A 16,122-nucleotide genomic window follows, 5' to 3' on the forward strand; every position below is an offset into this window, starting at 1 on the left:
TGCCTGTGCCCCTGTGTAAGTAATGTTCTTGTTGTGGGGATGCTGCAGTCCTGGAAGAAGCCTCATCTCCATACCTGGTTGCCCTGCCAGGTCTTCCAGAAGGTTGCTGAGGCTACGGCTGTGTTGCCACGCCATTGGCTGGTTATCTGGAGGGGGTGGGGCCATCCGTTACCCAGGCATGTCACGGTTAACTCAGAGGTAGCTGTCACATCGAGCACCGATCATGTCAGCCAGCTGAGCTCACCCCAGCGGGCCCAGCTGCTACTACATTGTCACTTTAGGGAGTTCACTGGTCAGGCCACCCAACAATGGGCCTGTTCAGGCTGCTGAAGAAACTGCTGGCCATCAGTGGCTCCACTGGGGCAGTGGTGTGGACCACCCCAGACGACAGCACTTCAAATATTGGCCACAGTCCACTAGGCACTATTGTCATTGCTCCACTGAAATGAACAGGTGGTTCACAGCAGTGGTGACTGGTGGATTGGAATGACTTTCTTTAGAGGAATGCTGTTAAAAACATTGGGCAACAAAAAAAATGTATTACACAGTAAGAGAATTTCTTCACAATTACCTCTTTTTTGCTTTATAATTTTCCATCTCCCTCACTGTCAAATGTGTCAATCAAAATTAACAAGAAGATTGTAAGCCCTCCCTGACTACCTGGATGCCAACTGGATTGCATTTCCATGTCCTCATGGGCCCAGCCTACTAATACACAATGCAAAAGAAAACAGGAAGAGATTACTGGTAGTCTAGTCAGCCATTTTTGCCCAGATGCTCTATAGATGACAGCAAACTTTGTCTCCCTGTATCTGTTTTACTTGACTATTTAGAACCTTTGTTTCTGTTTGTCCTACATCCTCTTTCTTTCTCTTGATTCTCTTCCCTTCCCTGAATTCCATCATAGCTATGTTTATGTCACTCTCTAGCATAGTCGCTCTGGTACTTCTGGGCTTATTCCTGCACACCACTGACCCTAGGCTTGATCCTGTTTTTCATCCTGCCTGCATTTGATTCAGCCACAGTGTTGGAAAAGAAAAAAAACAAAAAAAAAGCCACTGTGATCAGCTTGCATCTGGTTGCCCACAATATGGGTTGGCTGTTGAGCCTGGTAATGGTGATTTGTCCAAAATAATTGGAAAAAAAAAAAAATTGGTTTGGGCAAAGGTATAACAGGCTGTTGAAACTGCAATTACAAGCAATGTTGAAATCTGAATTTCACTCAAGTTAAAATTTACCAGCAAGTATTTACCCAATTTTTTTAGACCAGTTTAACTCTTTATTTTATAACAGTGGCTGGCTGGCGTTCCTGCTTTTTATATGAAAATCCACGGGGTTTGTTTTGTTTTTAGATTTTTTAATTATTGTAAATTGTTTTTTTTAATGTTGTATTTTTAAGGTGTTGTAAGCTGCCTTGTGCGCCCGTTGGGCAAAAAAGGCGGGGTATAAATTAATAAAATAAATAAAAATAAATAAAATAAATAACAGGGCTCTCCAAACTCTGACCTGTGGGCTGGATCCAGCACTCTGCCTAAGCCCTTCCCTGCGTGAACGGTGCTTACCATTCTGCAGAAAGTCTCCACAAAGTGTGCCCGTGAGCCCCCAGTCTTCTTGCCAGCCAGTCACTTCTGGCCTCTGTTGCCCCAGTGGGCTTTGCACCCAGATTTCGGGGCAGATGCAGCGAAGACTGGGGGCGCACGGCGGTGCTTTGCAGGGGTTCCCTGGTGGAACAGTAAGTACCATCTGCACCATGGAAGCCTTTGTTTTATATCATTGTGTTACACTGCTGGGTCAGTAGCCAAATAACCATTGGCTTCCATTTGACATTGTATTTCATTGCTATTCCATGAATGTAATTATATCTGAAGTTTTGTTCATCCTAGGAAAGAGGCGACGAACGGTCCTTGTCACTCCCTGGATGGCCTTCTTCAGCCACTTCGCCCTGCATGTCCCCTGTTTCTTCTGCGATGTTCCAGCCGGGTCCTGATTATTCTAGCAAACCAGCTCCAGCACTTGACAAGCCTGGGAAGCGGCTGACTCCTTGGGAAGCAGCGGCCAAGTCTCCTCTTGGCCTGGTGGATGATGCCTTTGGGCCCCAAACCATTCAAGAGTCAATTGCTGCAAATGTCGTGTCAGCGGCTCGCAGAAAAACACTGCCTGAGCCGCCAGATGACTGGAAACAAAAAGTTGCCTATGAGCACCCTGCTCCAAGTGCCCATGCCAAATTAACGTCATTTGGAAGGAGCCATTCTGCAACCATATGCCCTGCAAAGAGCACCAGGTCTGCTCCCGGCTCCACTGCCCATTATGGCTCTCAGCTGCAATACGCATACTATGGTCAACGTGCCCAAACAGATCCTGACATGACCTCCATGGATTCCAGGTCTGATTACTGCCTGTCAATAACTGACTCCAACTATAATCCACATCCAAAGGGATGGAGGCGCCAAACATGAGAATCTAAGACTCTGTCTTCGTTTCCCTCCTGGGTGTTCTATAAGTCTTCTAAAATGAAATGAATATAGGAAGTGGGCCATATGGATATGTGTTTTCTTGCCTGACAGTATGAAAGAGATCGAGAGCAATCTAGAAAGGAGCACAGTGTCCCTGACGTGTCTAGTGCCTCAGTCGTACAACAGATGTTTCCATTTGGTCCCAGCCTAAGGTTTTTTCTTTGTCTTTGTGTTCCTTCTGTTAAGACGATGCAGAAATCGTGAAATCAAATAACTAAGCACAAAGCAATGTCTCCACGTTTGAAAGCTACAGCTGGGAAGACCTCAACAAGTGTGGAGTTCAAGCGTTCGTGCATTAGCCAGTGAGCCTTTATGGAGAATGTAATCTTAGAGCTCTTGAAAAAGTTTGTTTCGGCTTCCCATCCCAGCCTGCTTGTGACCGGTTAAAGGTCCACCCCTACTGCTGACCTATCTGTAGTTTGGTGGAACTCTGATCTCCATTCTGCACAAATGACATCACTAATTTAACACATTTTAGTGGTAGTAGCTTTTCCCCCCTCACCAAATCAAATAGGGCTTAATCTATTGAATAACTAGTTAGTAAAGTTAGGTATAAGAGACCTATGCACCTAAACTCCTACAGAAACTGTTGGTGAGTGCTGTGGCATGGATTGCCATGCATCCACACATTGGCCAAAATATAAAAATTGACTTTCACCAGTGGTAAACCCACTTTTTGCTTGTTTCCTTATTCAGTCCTGAAGATTCAAATGTCAAATTTTTTTCTCACTGTTGCAGGACAATTTTTCATACATTTGAAACTATATCTGACAATGCTACAGTTAAAGACAGACAACAGCAGTGATGAATTATAGCAGGATATCAACGATATAAAATGGAGCAACATAATCAAAGGGGTACATTTTGATGGTTTATTAAAGGCAGGAAATGTAAAGGCTTTAGGTTTTCCAAACCCTGTGATCTGAAAGTTCACATTACACCTGAGAGGACCCTGTTTGCTCTCTGATGCTGCTTCAGGATATTGCAAACCTGTAATTTATTGGGATAATTTCCTCATCTTATTTACCAGTTCAGACTTGATGGTAGTTGTGCTTGAAAAAACCACCTTCTTGGCATGTGATTCAACTAAATATTCGGAAAGGTGAATAAGAGATGAAGATACATCTTTTCACATTTACTCACACTAGATACATATAGCTAGCAAGCTAGGTGAATAGAAAAGATGGCCTGAATAGGCAATGAGATTACCTTTAAATTCAAGCTGCATCCTGCTCCAGCTTCTGCTAGAGCTCAAGGCTATTCCATCATCATACTGAACATACCACAGATGTTGGTGTGTTGATAGCAGCATTTAGCCATTTGCAGGGAACGGGAAGGTTCAGGGGCCTTCCAGAATGGGGAGGGCAGGGGGCAGGAAGTGGGCTGGAGAGGGTGGATCTTGGCAGCACAGGTACATGCCAGATATTATGCCCAACTTTCTAGCCCACAGCGTCCCTTTACTTTCCTCAGATATACGCCATCAATATAGCTGGCATCAATCCGCGGAGACCCATAGGTGACCAGAAGACCTACAAAGAGGTAAGGAAAAAGTTTTAATTTACCTCTGGTTGGTCTTCTGAGAACCCCACTAACACCACCATGCAAAGTGTGCTCCGTTGACATGGCTGCATGCTGTAGTGTGGTGGAGGATTGGACTGGGCTGTATAGAACCCTACATTGCTCACTGTTCGCAATTCAACATTGTTGTCTAAAAAAAGCAGGTTTGCTTTTTTTAACGCTGGCTTTTTATTTTACTCAGACCCAGTTGGTTTCAATACTTAGATAATTATTCTAAAGCTTCGTAATTTGGGGAAGCAGTTTCAAAAGTGTTTGAATACTCATAGACATCCAGGTAAAGAGGAACTGTCAAGGGTTGTCTCTTCAGCTGACCAGTAAATATGGGAGGCTGAAGATCACAAGGTCCCATGTTTGAAGGCTTGGGGGAAAATTTGGCTTGTGAAGAAACCATTCCTGGTATTTAGAATATAGCTGGAATGAGGGGGACTTAAGAAGAGTAAGTGATGATGTAAGTGGAAAACAATGGTTCGGATTTCATTGCATATGATTCGGAATTAGTTGTTGCAACAATGAAGTAATATACACACCTCCTAGGAACATTCCACATTGCACTGGTTTGTGAAATGTTTACCTTACTAATTATGGAGAGCTTCTTATTCTCTTGGGTCACTAGCATGAGTGTTTGTGGTGGAACTTTTGATTTAGTAATAGGTCAAAATAAGGGTACAAAGTAAGAATGGTGATGTTTTTAGGAAGTCAGGTTCATATGGAAGAAGTAGGTTTATGCTACGTGTTCAATGGTTTGAGTCCAGTTTAGGGCAGTTCATATAAAGAGTCTTACATACATTGAAAATTACACATTAGTTGAACACATTTGTTGAACCAGAGTGTTTCTTGGTTTTTAAGCCAGCTGAGTCTCATAGACATTAATAGGCACAATCCTATCTCCCACCAGCCCAGAGTGTGCAGCACTGCTGACGAAGTGCATGATGTATGCTATGGCTGGTAGGATACCGGCCAGCCCAGGAGAGGTAAGTGAAGGACATTTTTACTTACCCCTCCATAGGCCTTTTGGTCTTCAATAGGTCTCCTACATCAGCTCCTTAATTGGCATAAGTCTGAGGACACTCTGTGGGCAGGTCCAGGTTGGTAAGGGGGTATATAATCCTGTGTGTGCAACACTGATATCCACCCTCTGACCAGTCCTTACCCCGATCCATGCACGATCTTCCCCAAACCGCCAACAACTACCAATGAGAGGATGGTGAGGCTTTGCTGCCTGGTGGAACCCACATGCAGTGCCAGGCTGTTTGAGCTGGGGTGCCCATTCCGCAGAATGATAGTGTGGCTTTCATGCCATCAGGCCAGGACTTATGATGGCAGATTATGAGATCTGCCACTGTAAGGCCTGGATAGGATTGGGCTGTGACATGAGTAACTTTAAAAATCAGTCAGTGCCACTGAAGTGCCCTCCACGCCGGAAGAACGAATGATCCCAGCTTTTAAATTTTATGATCGTAACTTAACTGAGCAGTTAAGTGATATGTATATCCTGAAGCTTCCACAAATAGCTTCATGCTTTAAGCTATGATCTGAAGCACACTTACTTGTTAGTATGTCCCACTGCACTCAATGGAATATCCATCCAAGTAGATGTGTTTGAACCTGATATGCCAGTGAATCAGGGTCCATTTTATGTACCAAAAGATGTAGTCAGGTTTCTGTTTTGACATTTTCTACTTTTACGTTGAAACCATAATAAAGTAGTTTTGAGAAAACAAGAAGGTGGTCAAATGCATCTGTAGAATATCCCTTTTTTCATTTCTCAGCATTGTGAAAACTGTTTTATACCTTTTCTTTGTAAATATTTGCCTGAAATCTGATGCAGCATGGATAAAAGTATGGCATAATATCCCATCTCAAGACAGATAGCAAGGGCTCCTTCACATGATTTTTTCCCCCCTGTCACAAAATGATTCCCATCAAAGAATACCAAGATGGCTCAGTTTGTTGATGAATGTTTTTGTGGGGAATCAACCCCATTTTTACTTTGGGTTGGTTCAGATTGAGTTCCAGATCAGATTTGGTATGAAGGATGTTGTTTTTTATGCCCAGCTGTGTTTAAAGTAAAACAAACGGAAACAATGAACCCAATCCAAATCCACGATGCAAAGTTCACGAATCTGTCCACTTTAAGCACGCTTAACTTTTTCTGGGTGTGTTTACACAGGTGATTGGATTGCTCAAGGGAGGCCCAGGCCTCAGAAGGCCTTCTGGAGATGTCTGGAAGGCACTTCCATTTTTTGGTGCAAACCAAAGTGCCTTTCAGAGGCCTCCAGGTAGGGCCTGTCTTAGGGCAATGTGGCCTTTCTCATGACATTGGACCCCACTCTCTGGGGGCCCCACATCAGGGCAGCAGGTGGATCTCCACTGCAGCCAGCATCTGGCAGCCTGGGAGGGCAGTGCGGCAAGTGGAGTATGGCTTTGTCACTGTCTACTGGGACTGTTTGATCTGAAATGGGCCTCCTGGCATTATGTCACCGCCAACCTTTTCCAGGTGCCATGCTTTGTGTGCAGCACCACAAGCATCTGACTTGCCACGGCTGCAGTTGCCATGGCTTCCTGGTGAGTGGGGGGGGGCCCTACGCAAGTGGTTCTGGGGTCAGCCATGCCTCCAGGAGGAGGTCTCTTGGTGTCTCAGAATACTTCCTGGATATGACTGGAAAACCATTCTGGTCATGTACAGGATGTCCTTGAGGTCCTTCAGATGTGGGATCAACTCCCACATTGAGTCAGATCCACAAGCGCTTAACCTGTGAATAAGAAGGGTCCACTGTACTTACCTGGGAGTAAATCCCACTCAGCTCCATTAGCCTTGGTTTCAAGTAGATGCGCATGTATTTGTACTGTACAGGCATCATTCCATAAGAAGAATGTTTACTTGCCATAATGCTGAACAGTTTATTCTCATTATATCACACCTGGCTGGGTATTTATGCCTAGGTCCTATATCAGAATCTATGCCTACATCCTTTGAAGAATTACAACTAGAGTTTGTTGTTCATTCCCACCCCCCAAGTGTAGCTTTCTTTGCTGTTCATAGGCAGAAATACATGGCTTTTTCCAATGGTGATGGGAAAAGATGGGAGATGGGGAGCGACACCTATTGAATTTCTACTTAACTTTTGAAAAGCCAAAAGATGGAGATTTAGAAGCCCCCCTTCCACTCAGCATCCCAATGTCTTTTCCTCAGTACTTGACCTATATAAAAGTAAGCTAAGAACACAAGAGTTGTGGTTTCAGTGCATTGTTTGCATTCATTCAGATTGTCTTCTGAGGTGTATGCTTCCTTCTGCTGTGCTTTAAGGTTGATGAATACATTTAAATTTTGACTATTCTACTGTTAAAAACACTAATCTAGAGATGTCTTATTTCACACGCCAGCAAATAATCTTTTCTGGTACAAGGAAGTGCTTGGAGATTTCATGTGATCCAGTTGCTCAGATTTTACAAGGTTTGCTTACACTGTGAGGCCTTGTTCGGATCAGCCAAAGCTGGCTTTATATAACTTATAAAGTCATGGAACGTTCATTAGGAGACCTCATTGGAAAATGAAAAAAGACTTTTCTTTTAAAAAGCAAGGAGAAGCTTGAAAGCAAAGTTGCAGGAAATCAATTTTGAGCATGGAAAATGGGAGATTAAGACCTATGTGAACATGTTCTGTGAGTCAACATCTTCACTGATGGTATTTATCACTGTCATGGCACAGTTCAACAACCACATACAGTGCCATAACCAATTGAATTATTCCACTGTGAGTAGTCCTTACATCTCTCTGAGGACAGGCATATAGGCTGATACTCAGTTTGCCTTTTGCAGTAAGGCTTTTTGTACTTAAAAAGTACTGCCTTTTGCAGTACCAAAACAGAACTAAAAAGGCTGATATAAGGAAAAATTTTAGGCTGGTAGAGGATTAAATAAAAATTGAAAGAGAAGATGTATTTATTGCATTGCTGTTTGGAAAAATTGAAACACCACTTCCTTGACAACCATCTAAGATCCCATACAACATTCATTCATTTCCAAGGTAAAGTTGCGACATCCTCAATACGAGAGTCGTGAGGATCTAGATAGTCATTGAAGTTGCTACACAAACCAGGCTGCATCCAGAGAAAGTTAGTCATGCTTAAATCCCATTGAAATTAATGAGACTAACAGCCCAATCCTGTGGGTTACCCTATGACATTTATGCTGTCATAAATGGCTTTCTGATGCTGCGTGCAATGCAACCCCAGCCAGCCATTCTGAGCAGCCTCTGCAAAACAGCATCAGCATCAGAGGAGAACTGCCACAGCCGTTGGACTGGGCCTGTGCCAGTATGTTGGTGGGTGGGTGTGTTATAGGCAGGGAAGGAGAGGGCAGTGGGAGTTGCTGGGCAGATCAGATGAGGGCAGAAAGTGAGGACTGGACCAGGGGCTGGATGGATCTCAACAGCAAACATACACACCGACTCCAATCCCCACTTCGATTGGATCCCCCATTCCCCTATCCAGACTGCCTGCTTAATCTCCTCCAGCTTTACACCAGCTATAGAGCTGGCACAGGTCCGAGAAGACCCACAGGGCAGGCGAGTCAAACATGAGGCCTGCAGGCTGATGTGGTCCCCAGAAGTTCTTTAACCAGCCCTTGGACTCTCCCAGCACCACCATCAGCTGCTCTCAGCTGCTGAGCTGTGCTGAAGCATCACTGCTGAAAGGGCTGCCTGGATGATAATTGGGCTCTCCCCTAGTTTGAAAATCGTATGATCAAGATGTGCATATTTTCTATTCTGTCATTTGCAGTTAATGAGTTCCTAAGTAAGAAAAAGTGCTTATTTCTGGTCATGACCTGCTTAACGACATCACTTCCTTCTTAATGACATCACTGCTGGCTGTCAGCAGGCATCATGAATGCTCTTCGGCCCACTGTATGAAACGGGTTTGACACTCCTGCCTTAGGGCATCAGGGGGCTTACGCCAAGATGAGGTAACAAAAGTTCCCTCACCTTGGGGAAACCTCCTCATCGCCCCCACCATAGGATAATAGGATTGGGGCATAAGGCTGTGATGCTATGCATACTCACCAGGGAGTAAGCCCCATGGATTATAATGCAACGGACTTCTGAGTAGACATACATACAATTGGGCTGTAAGGCTGTAATCCTCTACATTTACATGGGAGGAAATGCCACTCAGTGGAATGTACTTCTGAATAAACATGTATAGACTTGTGCTGTTAGTCTCTTCAATGTTAATGGTGCTTCAGTCATGACTATCTTTCTTTACATATGGCTCCATATATAGTGCTTGGGAACTGTCACTCTGCATGCTTTTGCTTTCCATGCACGGTACACTTTTTTCTAGCCCTGATTCTGGGGAATTTAACCAGGGCCGGCCCACCTGTGAGTCCAATTGAAGCTGTTGCTTTAGGTAGCGGATTGGTATGGGGGGGGGGGCTTTCGTTTCTGTCAGCCTCCTTGCCTCCACTGCTTCACCTTCTCCTTCCACTCCTTGAATTGGGAAAGGAAGAGGGGGACAGAAAGAAAATGTGGAGGGGAGGAGACTGCTGAGGTAGAACATTGGAGAGTGGGAGGATTGGAGGCTGGCACACCATCAGATAAAGAGGACAGCATTTGGCATCAGGTAAGGAGGACAGCATCAGGTGTCAGGAGGTTTTGGACTGGCCCTGGAAATACCTTTCATTGAGATAGATGCGTCAGCTTTGTATGTGTTCTGAGAATTGAAGTCCTTATTTCTTACCTGTGTGTGAAGAGACAGAGCTTCTTTAATGCAGAACATGCTCCAGCTTCAACTCAGTTGGCTGTTGAAGTCATCCTTTACCCCAGAGATTCCTGCAAAAAAAGACGTAGAGACTCTAAACATGTGTGTGTTCCTGAACATTAAGTGCCTGTATTTATATTAGCAGGAAGGACATCTTACATTATGTGTTTATTTTGATTAGCTTCCATGTAAGTTGCTATCTATGGCCACTGCCTTTGCATAACAGGTAAAGTTTGTACTCTCACTACGTAATTGTGTTCTCACTTGCACAAGCTGTTATTTTGACAAGGAAGGACACCTTGTTAGATGGCACAGTAGAGATGTAAAATTGTATCATCTAATAAAAATGATTTTACCAGTCAGATAGAAGACTTGATTTTCTTTTCTTCCCACTCAAGGTTGCCTGGGCATAATCTGAAACATAATAAAGTTTAATCTCTTGTTTGGAACCACACTGCATTTGTCGGTGACCCCTTGCCATTGTGTCCGCTTCTAGGAGCTTAAATAAATATTGGATCCCAGGGCAACATGTTTCGTCTCTAGAAAAGAGAGGACACGCAACCTTGTAGTCTCAGCAGATATTAGCACTCTCCCCCAATGCATCAATTCCATAATGCAAACTGCCTCCTCTCCCCCATGTTTTGTCCTCAGTGGCTAACAGCAGACTGGTGGGTAGGAGACACAGGGGGCATCTGCTGAACTCACCAGGCTAGCTTCTTTCCCTTCTTTCTTGCTAGCTCAACCAGTTCAATCACACTCCATTTTCCTTTCTGCCTTCCTGTCCCTGCAAGGCATTCTGGGGCACTACCCGACTGCCACTCTACTTTGTTTGGACAATGACAAATGTGCCTCTGCAAAACACATCCCCATCATCAAGCAGTGCATGCCTGTATGATAATGTCCCTGTCAGCCCATGGTTTGAAACTAATGTTCAGAGTTAACGACATTTTACCTAGGCCTATCATAACTAAGTCAAAGACAAGTAAGATATTCTGGTTAACTGTGTACAGGTGACAAGTAAAACAGTGTACAGGTGACAAGATTTGTTGATTACATAGATAATAAATAGTACTAATTGAGTAGACAAATATATTTGACTGCGTATATCATAGATTCATAGAGCTTTGAATCACTGAATTGGGTTTTCAAGGGTGTTTGGGTTTTTCTTACAAAGGGGACTCAGAACATAGTTTAGTGTCTGTCAGTCATTACACATGAGTGAAATTATTACAAGTCTTCCCTAAATGATGGATGGGGGTAGGGAGAAAGAGAGAGTTTATGGCCCAATCCTAGCATTTCTGTAGCATGAGATCTTTTACAAGTACTGCAAAATGCAATTGCAATACAGCCTCCATTCCTATAGAATGGGATGGGGGAGGGATAGGGTGGAGACCAGGGAGGAGAGGAGGGCAGATTGAGGATGGAAAGGGATGGTATCAGCCACAGCAGCAAGGTTGATATCCTATTGCCTTTACTGGTCTCAACTTGCCTTCCCAGGTCCTCTCGGACTTGCACCAGTTATGTAGCTGGCACAGAGCCTAAGAGCACCAACTGGGCTTTGAGGGCTTACTCTGCGGCAAGGGAACAAAATATTCCCTTACCTCAAGGAGGCTTTCATGACTTGAAACACCCCTGCAAGATACAACACACACCTCAATGACATGGCTGCATCGGTGAATGGGGAATTCGGAAGGGCTACTAATCAGTATAATTACTAATTAAGGCATGGGGTTGCTTACCTTCATTGTGGTCATGTCTATATTGTAGAAATTACAAAAAAAAAGTACAGTTATTCTGTATGGTGAATAAGATGTTAAGCCCTCTTAAAATTTAATCAGTCATTTTCTGATATTAACACCAGCTTTGGCTTTAACCTGAGATTACAAGGTATTTGATGGAAAAAAAAATCCATCATTTCTGAAAGATAGCTAGTATGGTCAGCCCTGTGGCATTTTAATACACTTTATATGCAAATAAAACTGATGAAATATCAACACAATATCTGCAGATCTAATGATTTCATTTAACCATGTCCGTATAAGACATGCAGTAGTAGCTCCTGCATCAGAGCACTGCAAGGTCATAATGGATGCAGGATTCCAAGAGATTTGTTTGAAAGGCTATGTAATTTAAAATCCAGAACTAGGATGGCATTGATACAGTTGTTTGAGTTGTTGGCATCCTTCAGTCTCGGAAGACTATGGTATTGCACTCTGAATGGTGGTTCTGGAACAGTGTCCACTCCAGTGCACGAAGCCTGGGTAAAGTAGATATGGAGGATAGACTGTTACCCATGCAGCAAATCCGCCCTCTCCACGTCACTGAAATGGTCCAATGGAAAGGCAGTGGCCAATATGGTTGGTTCCAGCGGCTTTGCAGGAGTTGCCAGAACGTGACTGTGTTCAGCCATGAACTGCCTCAGGGACTCTGGCTCCGGATTTTGCCTCGAGGTTGACTCCTGAAGCCTTTTCTATAACTGGATGTAGCTAAAAGGCAGTGGCGGTTTGGGATCAGAGTTTTCCTTCTCTCAGATGAGCTGCCTTCTCAGGCTAACGAGTCCCATCTACCCGGTGGCTGTTTAGTTGCCTCTTACAACAAGTACAGCCAAACTGAGGGCCTATTCTTATCCCCAGCCCCCAGGGGAAGGGTTCTGGATACAGTCCAGTTAAAGTTACTTGAGCTTTTATCCTATTAGGAATCAATGGGATCTCAGTACACAATTAGGGGCTTTGGTTCGTTAGATGTAACTTCATCAGGACGGACGTCCTTATAACTTTCCGATATATATTTTGGAATACATCGATCACTGAATACAGTTTTCAATCACTGAAAACTATATTCAAGATTTGTATGAACCAAACTAAATATTAATATATTTTCTCGCCTTATGGGTATAGAGCGTGACCTGAGATTGTGCAACATAACAAATAAGAGGGCAAATTTGCAACAGCTTTTAAGCCAAAATATTCATGCAAACTGAGTTCTGTCCAGTAGAGGGCAGTAATACCTAGTAACACAAACCAATGTAATGTAGTACAATGCACATAGTCATACTGTTTAAAGCGCCATACTCAGGAGAGAATAATTCTGCCCACAGCAATTTCAGATTGCCTGGTGTCAGCTCTAATTTTTATGCACTGCGATTTGTCTGCTTAAAACGCATGCAACCACTGCAACAGGCATAATATTTGCACGTGGGTATGGAAGGGTGATTGGATCCAGCTCTGTGACAACTCTTTTCTTCAAGTTGAAGTTCATGTTCCTTCCCCACCTTTATCTCTTGAACTTTGACTCACTCCTTTGTTTCCTCCTCCTCAGATGCACTCATCAGAACACTTAATGCTTCAGTGTAAGCACTACCGCTTTAAGCCAGTTGAACCAATTGCTCCCAATTGGGTCCCATGCCTAAGGGAGCCCCATGCTAGGGTAGTCTAATAATAATCATAGTTTTGTCAAATCCCCACAACAACACATTGCAACAGATACCTAACACCACGTTGCAGGTTTTATAGAGAGCAGCAAGGATTTTAATTTTCTTCTGAATTCTTAAAAGTCAGTAGTGTTTGTTTAAGCTGTTTATATTTTGGAATTTTTTTTTACTTTATTTTTTTTTTAATATTTCTTTACTCAGCGTGTGGTTGGTCTGTGGAACTCTTTGCCACAGGATGTGGTGATGGCGTCTGGCCTGGACGCCTTTAAAGGGGATTGGACAGGTTTCTGGAGGAAAAATCTATTACGGGGTACAAGCCATGATGTGTATGTACAACCTCCTGATTTTAGAAATGGGCTATGTCAGAATGCCAGGTGCAAGGGAGGGCACCAGGATGCAGGTCTCTTGTTATCTGGTGTGCTCCTTGGGGCATTTGGTGGGCTGCTGTGAGATACAGGAAGCTGGACTAGATGGGCCTATGGCCTGATCCAGTGGGGCTGTTCTTATGTTCTTATGTTCTTATATGTTAATTATAGAACAGAGTAAAATTTATTTCTCTGAAAAAGTTAAAAAGACAAATATGCCAATATACATGTAATGTGTATTTTTTTAGGATTCAATGGTTCCTGAAAATATGAGTAAAAGACTGAGGGATTGCTTTCCGTTCTACCATAGAGATATAATGTCTTTAATTAATTTTATTTATATCGCTCAGTTTCTACAGATTCTTTGAACCAGGGATCAGCAAAAAATGTTTCCGGTTGGGCCCCCGCAGCTCCTAAGGCTGGCCTTGATTGTAAAACAATTGAAATTGGTGGAGACTGTGAGATTGTTGGGAAAACAATGAATGGTGTTCTAAGTTTTTCTGTGGAAGTGTCCATGGCTGCAGGCTCCTTCTGTGGATAGAAAGACAGTTGTGTTCATTCAGTGGGATCTTCCATGAGCCACTACCAGTTTATAGAAAGACTACTGTTCTTCTTCAGTAGCTTCATGTACATCACCATATTGTTAGGGTGACCCTGTTCCTAGGATTGAATGGATTGATTAACTTTTCTATAGAATGCTCAATATTACAAGCAGAATAATAGACATTTAAACATTTACAGAGTTCATGATTTTTTCTAAAAACTATTCTAAAAATAGATTAAACTGAAAACATGTGCAACATGGTCCTATGCATGTTGACTCAGAAGTTGCTGTCAAGTGTGTTCAGTGGGGATTGCTCCCAAATACATATGTGTTCGATAGCAGCCTTAGAATAATTACACAATCTGAACAACTTCTAATTCAATGTTCTTTTATCATAGACCATACATGCATGGAGTATAGGAGGGAGACAAATCATGTCTGTTATCATTGTCAGGTTTTGTTTTTTTTAAATAAAGTTAGGTCTCCAGACCTCATTATGCAGATGGAAAAGGTAACAAGTGTATCTAGATGGGGCACCTAATGGTTGTAAACCAGTGTTTCTCAGACTGTGGGTTGGGACCCACTAGGTGGGTCACGAGCCAATATCAGATGGGTCCACATTCATTTCAATGTGCATTTTATTTTTAATGTAGTAGACTTGATGCTACCCATGGTATGTGACTGCATTTGGGGAAATGTTACAGATCTATAATTTTATCAGGCTACTATATATATGCTTTTAACAATGATAGTCAATGAGCTTACTCTTGGGTAAGTATGGATAGGATTGCAGCCTTTGGGATGTCTGGGGAATTTTTTTTAAACACCTGATCAACTGCTTGGGAGGGTTAGGAGGGTTCATCTTTATTTTAAGTAAATTTTTAAATTTATACTTATTGTAAACTTTAAATGTATTTAATTAATTTGATTTGGTCATATGGGTTATTAAAAATTTTCCTGCTTGATGATCTCACTTCCGACCATGATATCACTTCCGGTGGGTCCCGACAGACTGTCATGCTAAAAGGTTTGAGAACCACTGTTGTAGACTACTCTGCATGGTTTCACATAATTATATATGTCATTCAAGATCGTACTAAAAATATTTCAAATTCTATGCGAGTCTCCATTTTGCACCCAAAACAAAGTTCAATAGATGAGGCAATCTGTGCACACTTGAATTATTTGCATAATTTGTTAAGTAGAATCCTATTTGATTGCATAATTCCCATCATTTAGTCTGGAGTTGGAGGTCATGATCCATATTTGCATAGAAGTATGACAGTCTGCTTCTCCTGCACAAGTCTCTAGCACGGCTACCCAATCCAAGGCTGCCTTGTAAGAGTTCCCAAGTGGTTGCCGCTGACGTATTTGCAAAAGGAAAAATGCTTCTATCACAGCTCTTTCCTAACTTCTGATTCACAGCCATAGGAGTTCTATGGAATATGTTAGACGTATCTGGATCATCGCTTACATCATAAACATTAGCTCATTAAACCTCCCAGCAGTCTTGTGAAACACATAAATAATGAAGTCTAAACATGGGGAACAAATGACACAGCCAAGTCATATGACATCCATTTACTAATACCATATAGCACCACAGAGTGCTTAGGTATGCTTAGCTTCATATGCAAAGGTGTATTAAAACATAGGTTTATTATTAAGAAATCAGATCCCTGAAATTCAATGCATAAAAGATATATTTGTAAAAAGCTCTTGCCCCATGGAGGGGAGGGAGGAGATAGGACATGTGCATGCTGGAGTTCTAGAGTTCTAGAGAGCAACGTCTATTTCCAAGTCATATTGAGGATCTAGGATCTTGGGCAGATGGCTGACCGCCACAGCTTGCAAGACACTGGCCCAGAGAATGAAGGTATTCATTTATGAAAAAAAAGGTTTTCTATTTTCCTTGATTGGGGGTTTATCGTGA

The 16,122-nt window shown here is 42.8% G+C and overlaps 1 protein-coding gene across 1 annotated transcript in view; it reads left to right on the forward strand.

The window, feature by feature from the left end:
• The window catches only part of SYNPO2 (synaptopodin 2), a 122,450-nt gene extending 118,617 nt beyond the window's left edge, over positions 1 to 3,833 (forward strand). The window contains exon 5 of the mRNA XM_066632693.1: positions 1,884 to 3,833. Coding sequence (XP_066488790.1) covers positions 1,884 to 2,456 — 573 coding nt within the window. The 3' untranslated portion in view covers positions 2,457 to 3,833. The remainder of the gene's footprint in view (positions 1 to 1,883) is intronic.
• The last annotated feature ends 12,289 nt before the right edge of the window (positions 3,834 to 16,122 follow it).

The sequence above is a fragment of the Tiliqua scincoides genome, chromosome 6, assembly GCF_035046505.1.
Source record: "Tiliqua scincoides isolate rTilSci1 chromosome 6, rTilSci1.hap2, whole genome shotgun sequence".
Lineage (NCBI taxonomy): Eukaryota > Metazoa > Chordata > Lepidosauria > Squamata > Scincidae > Tiliqua > Tiliqua scincoides.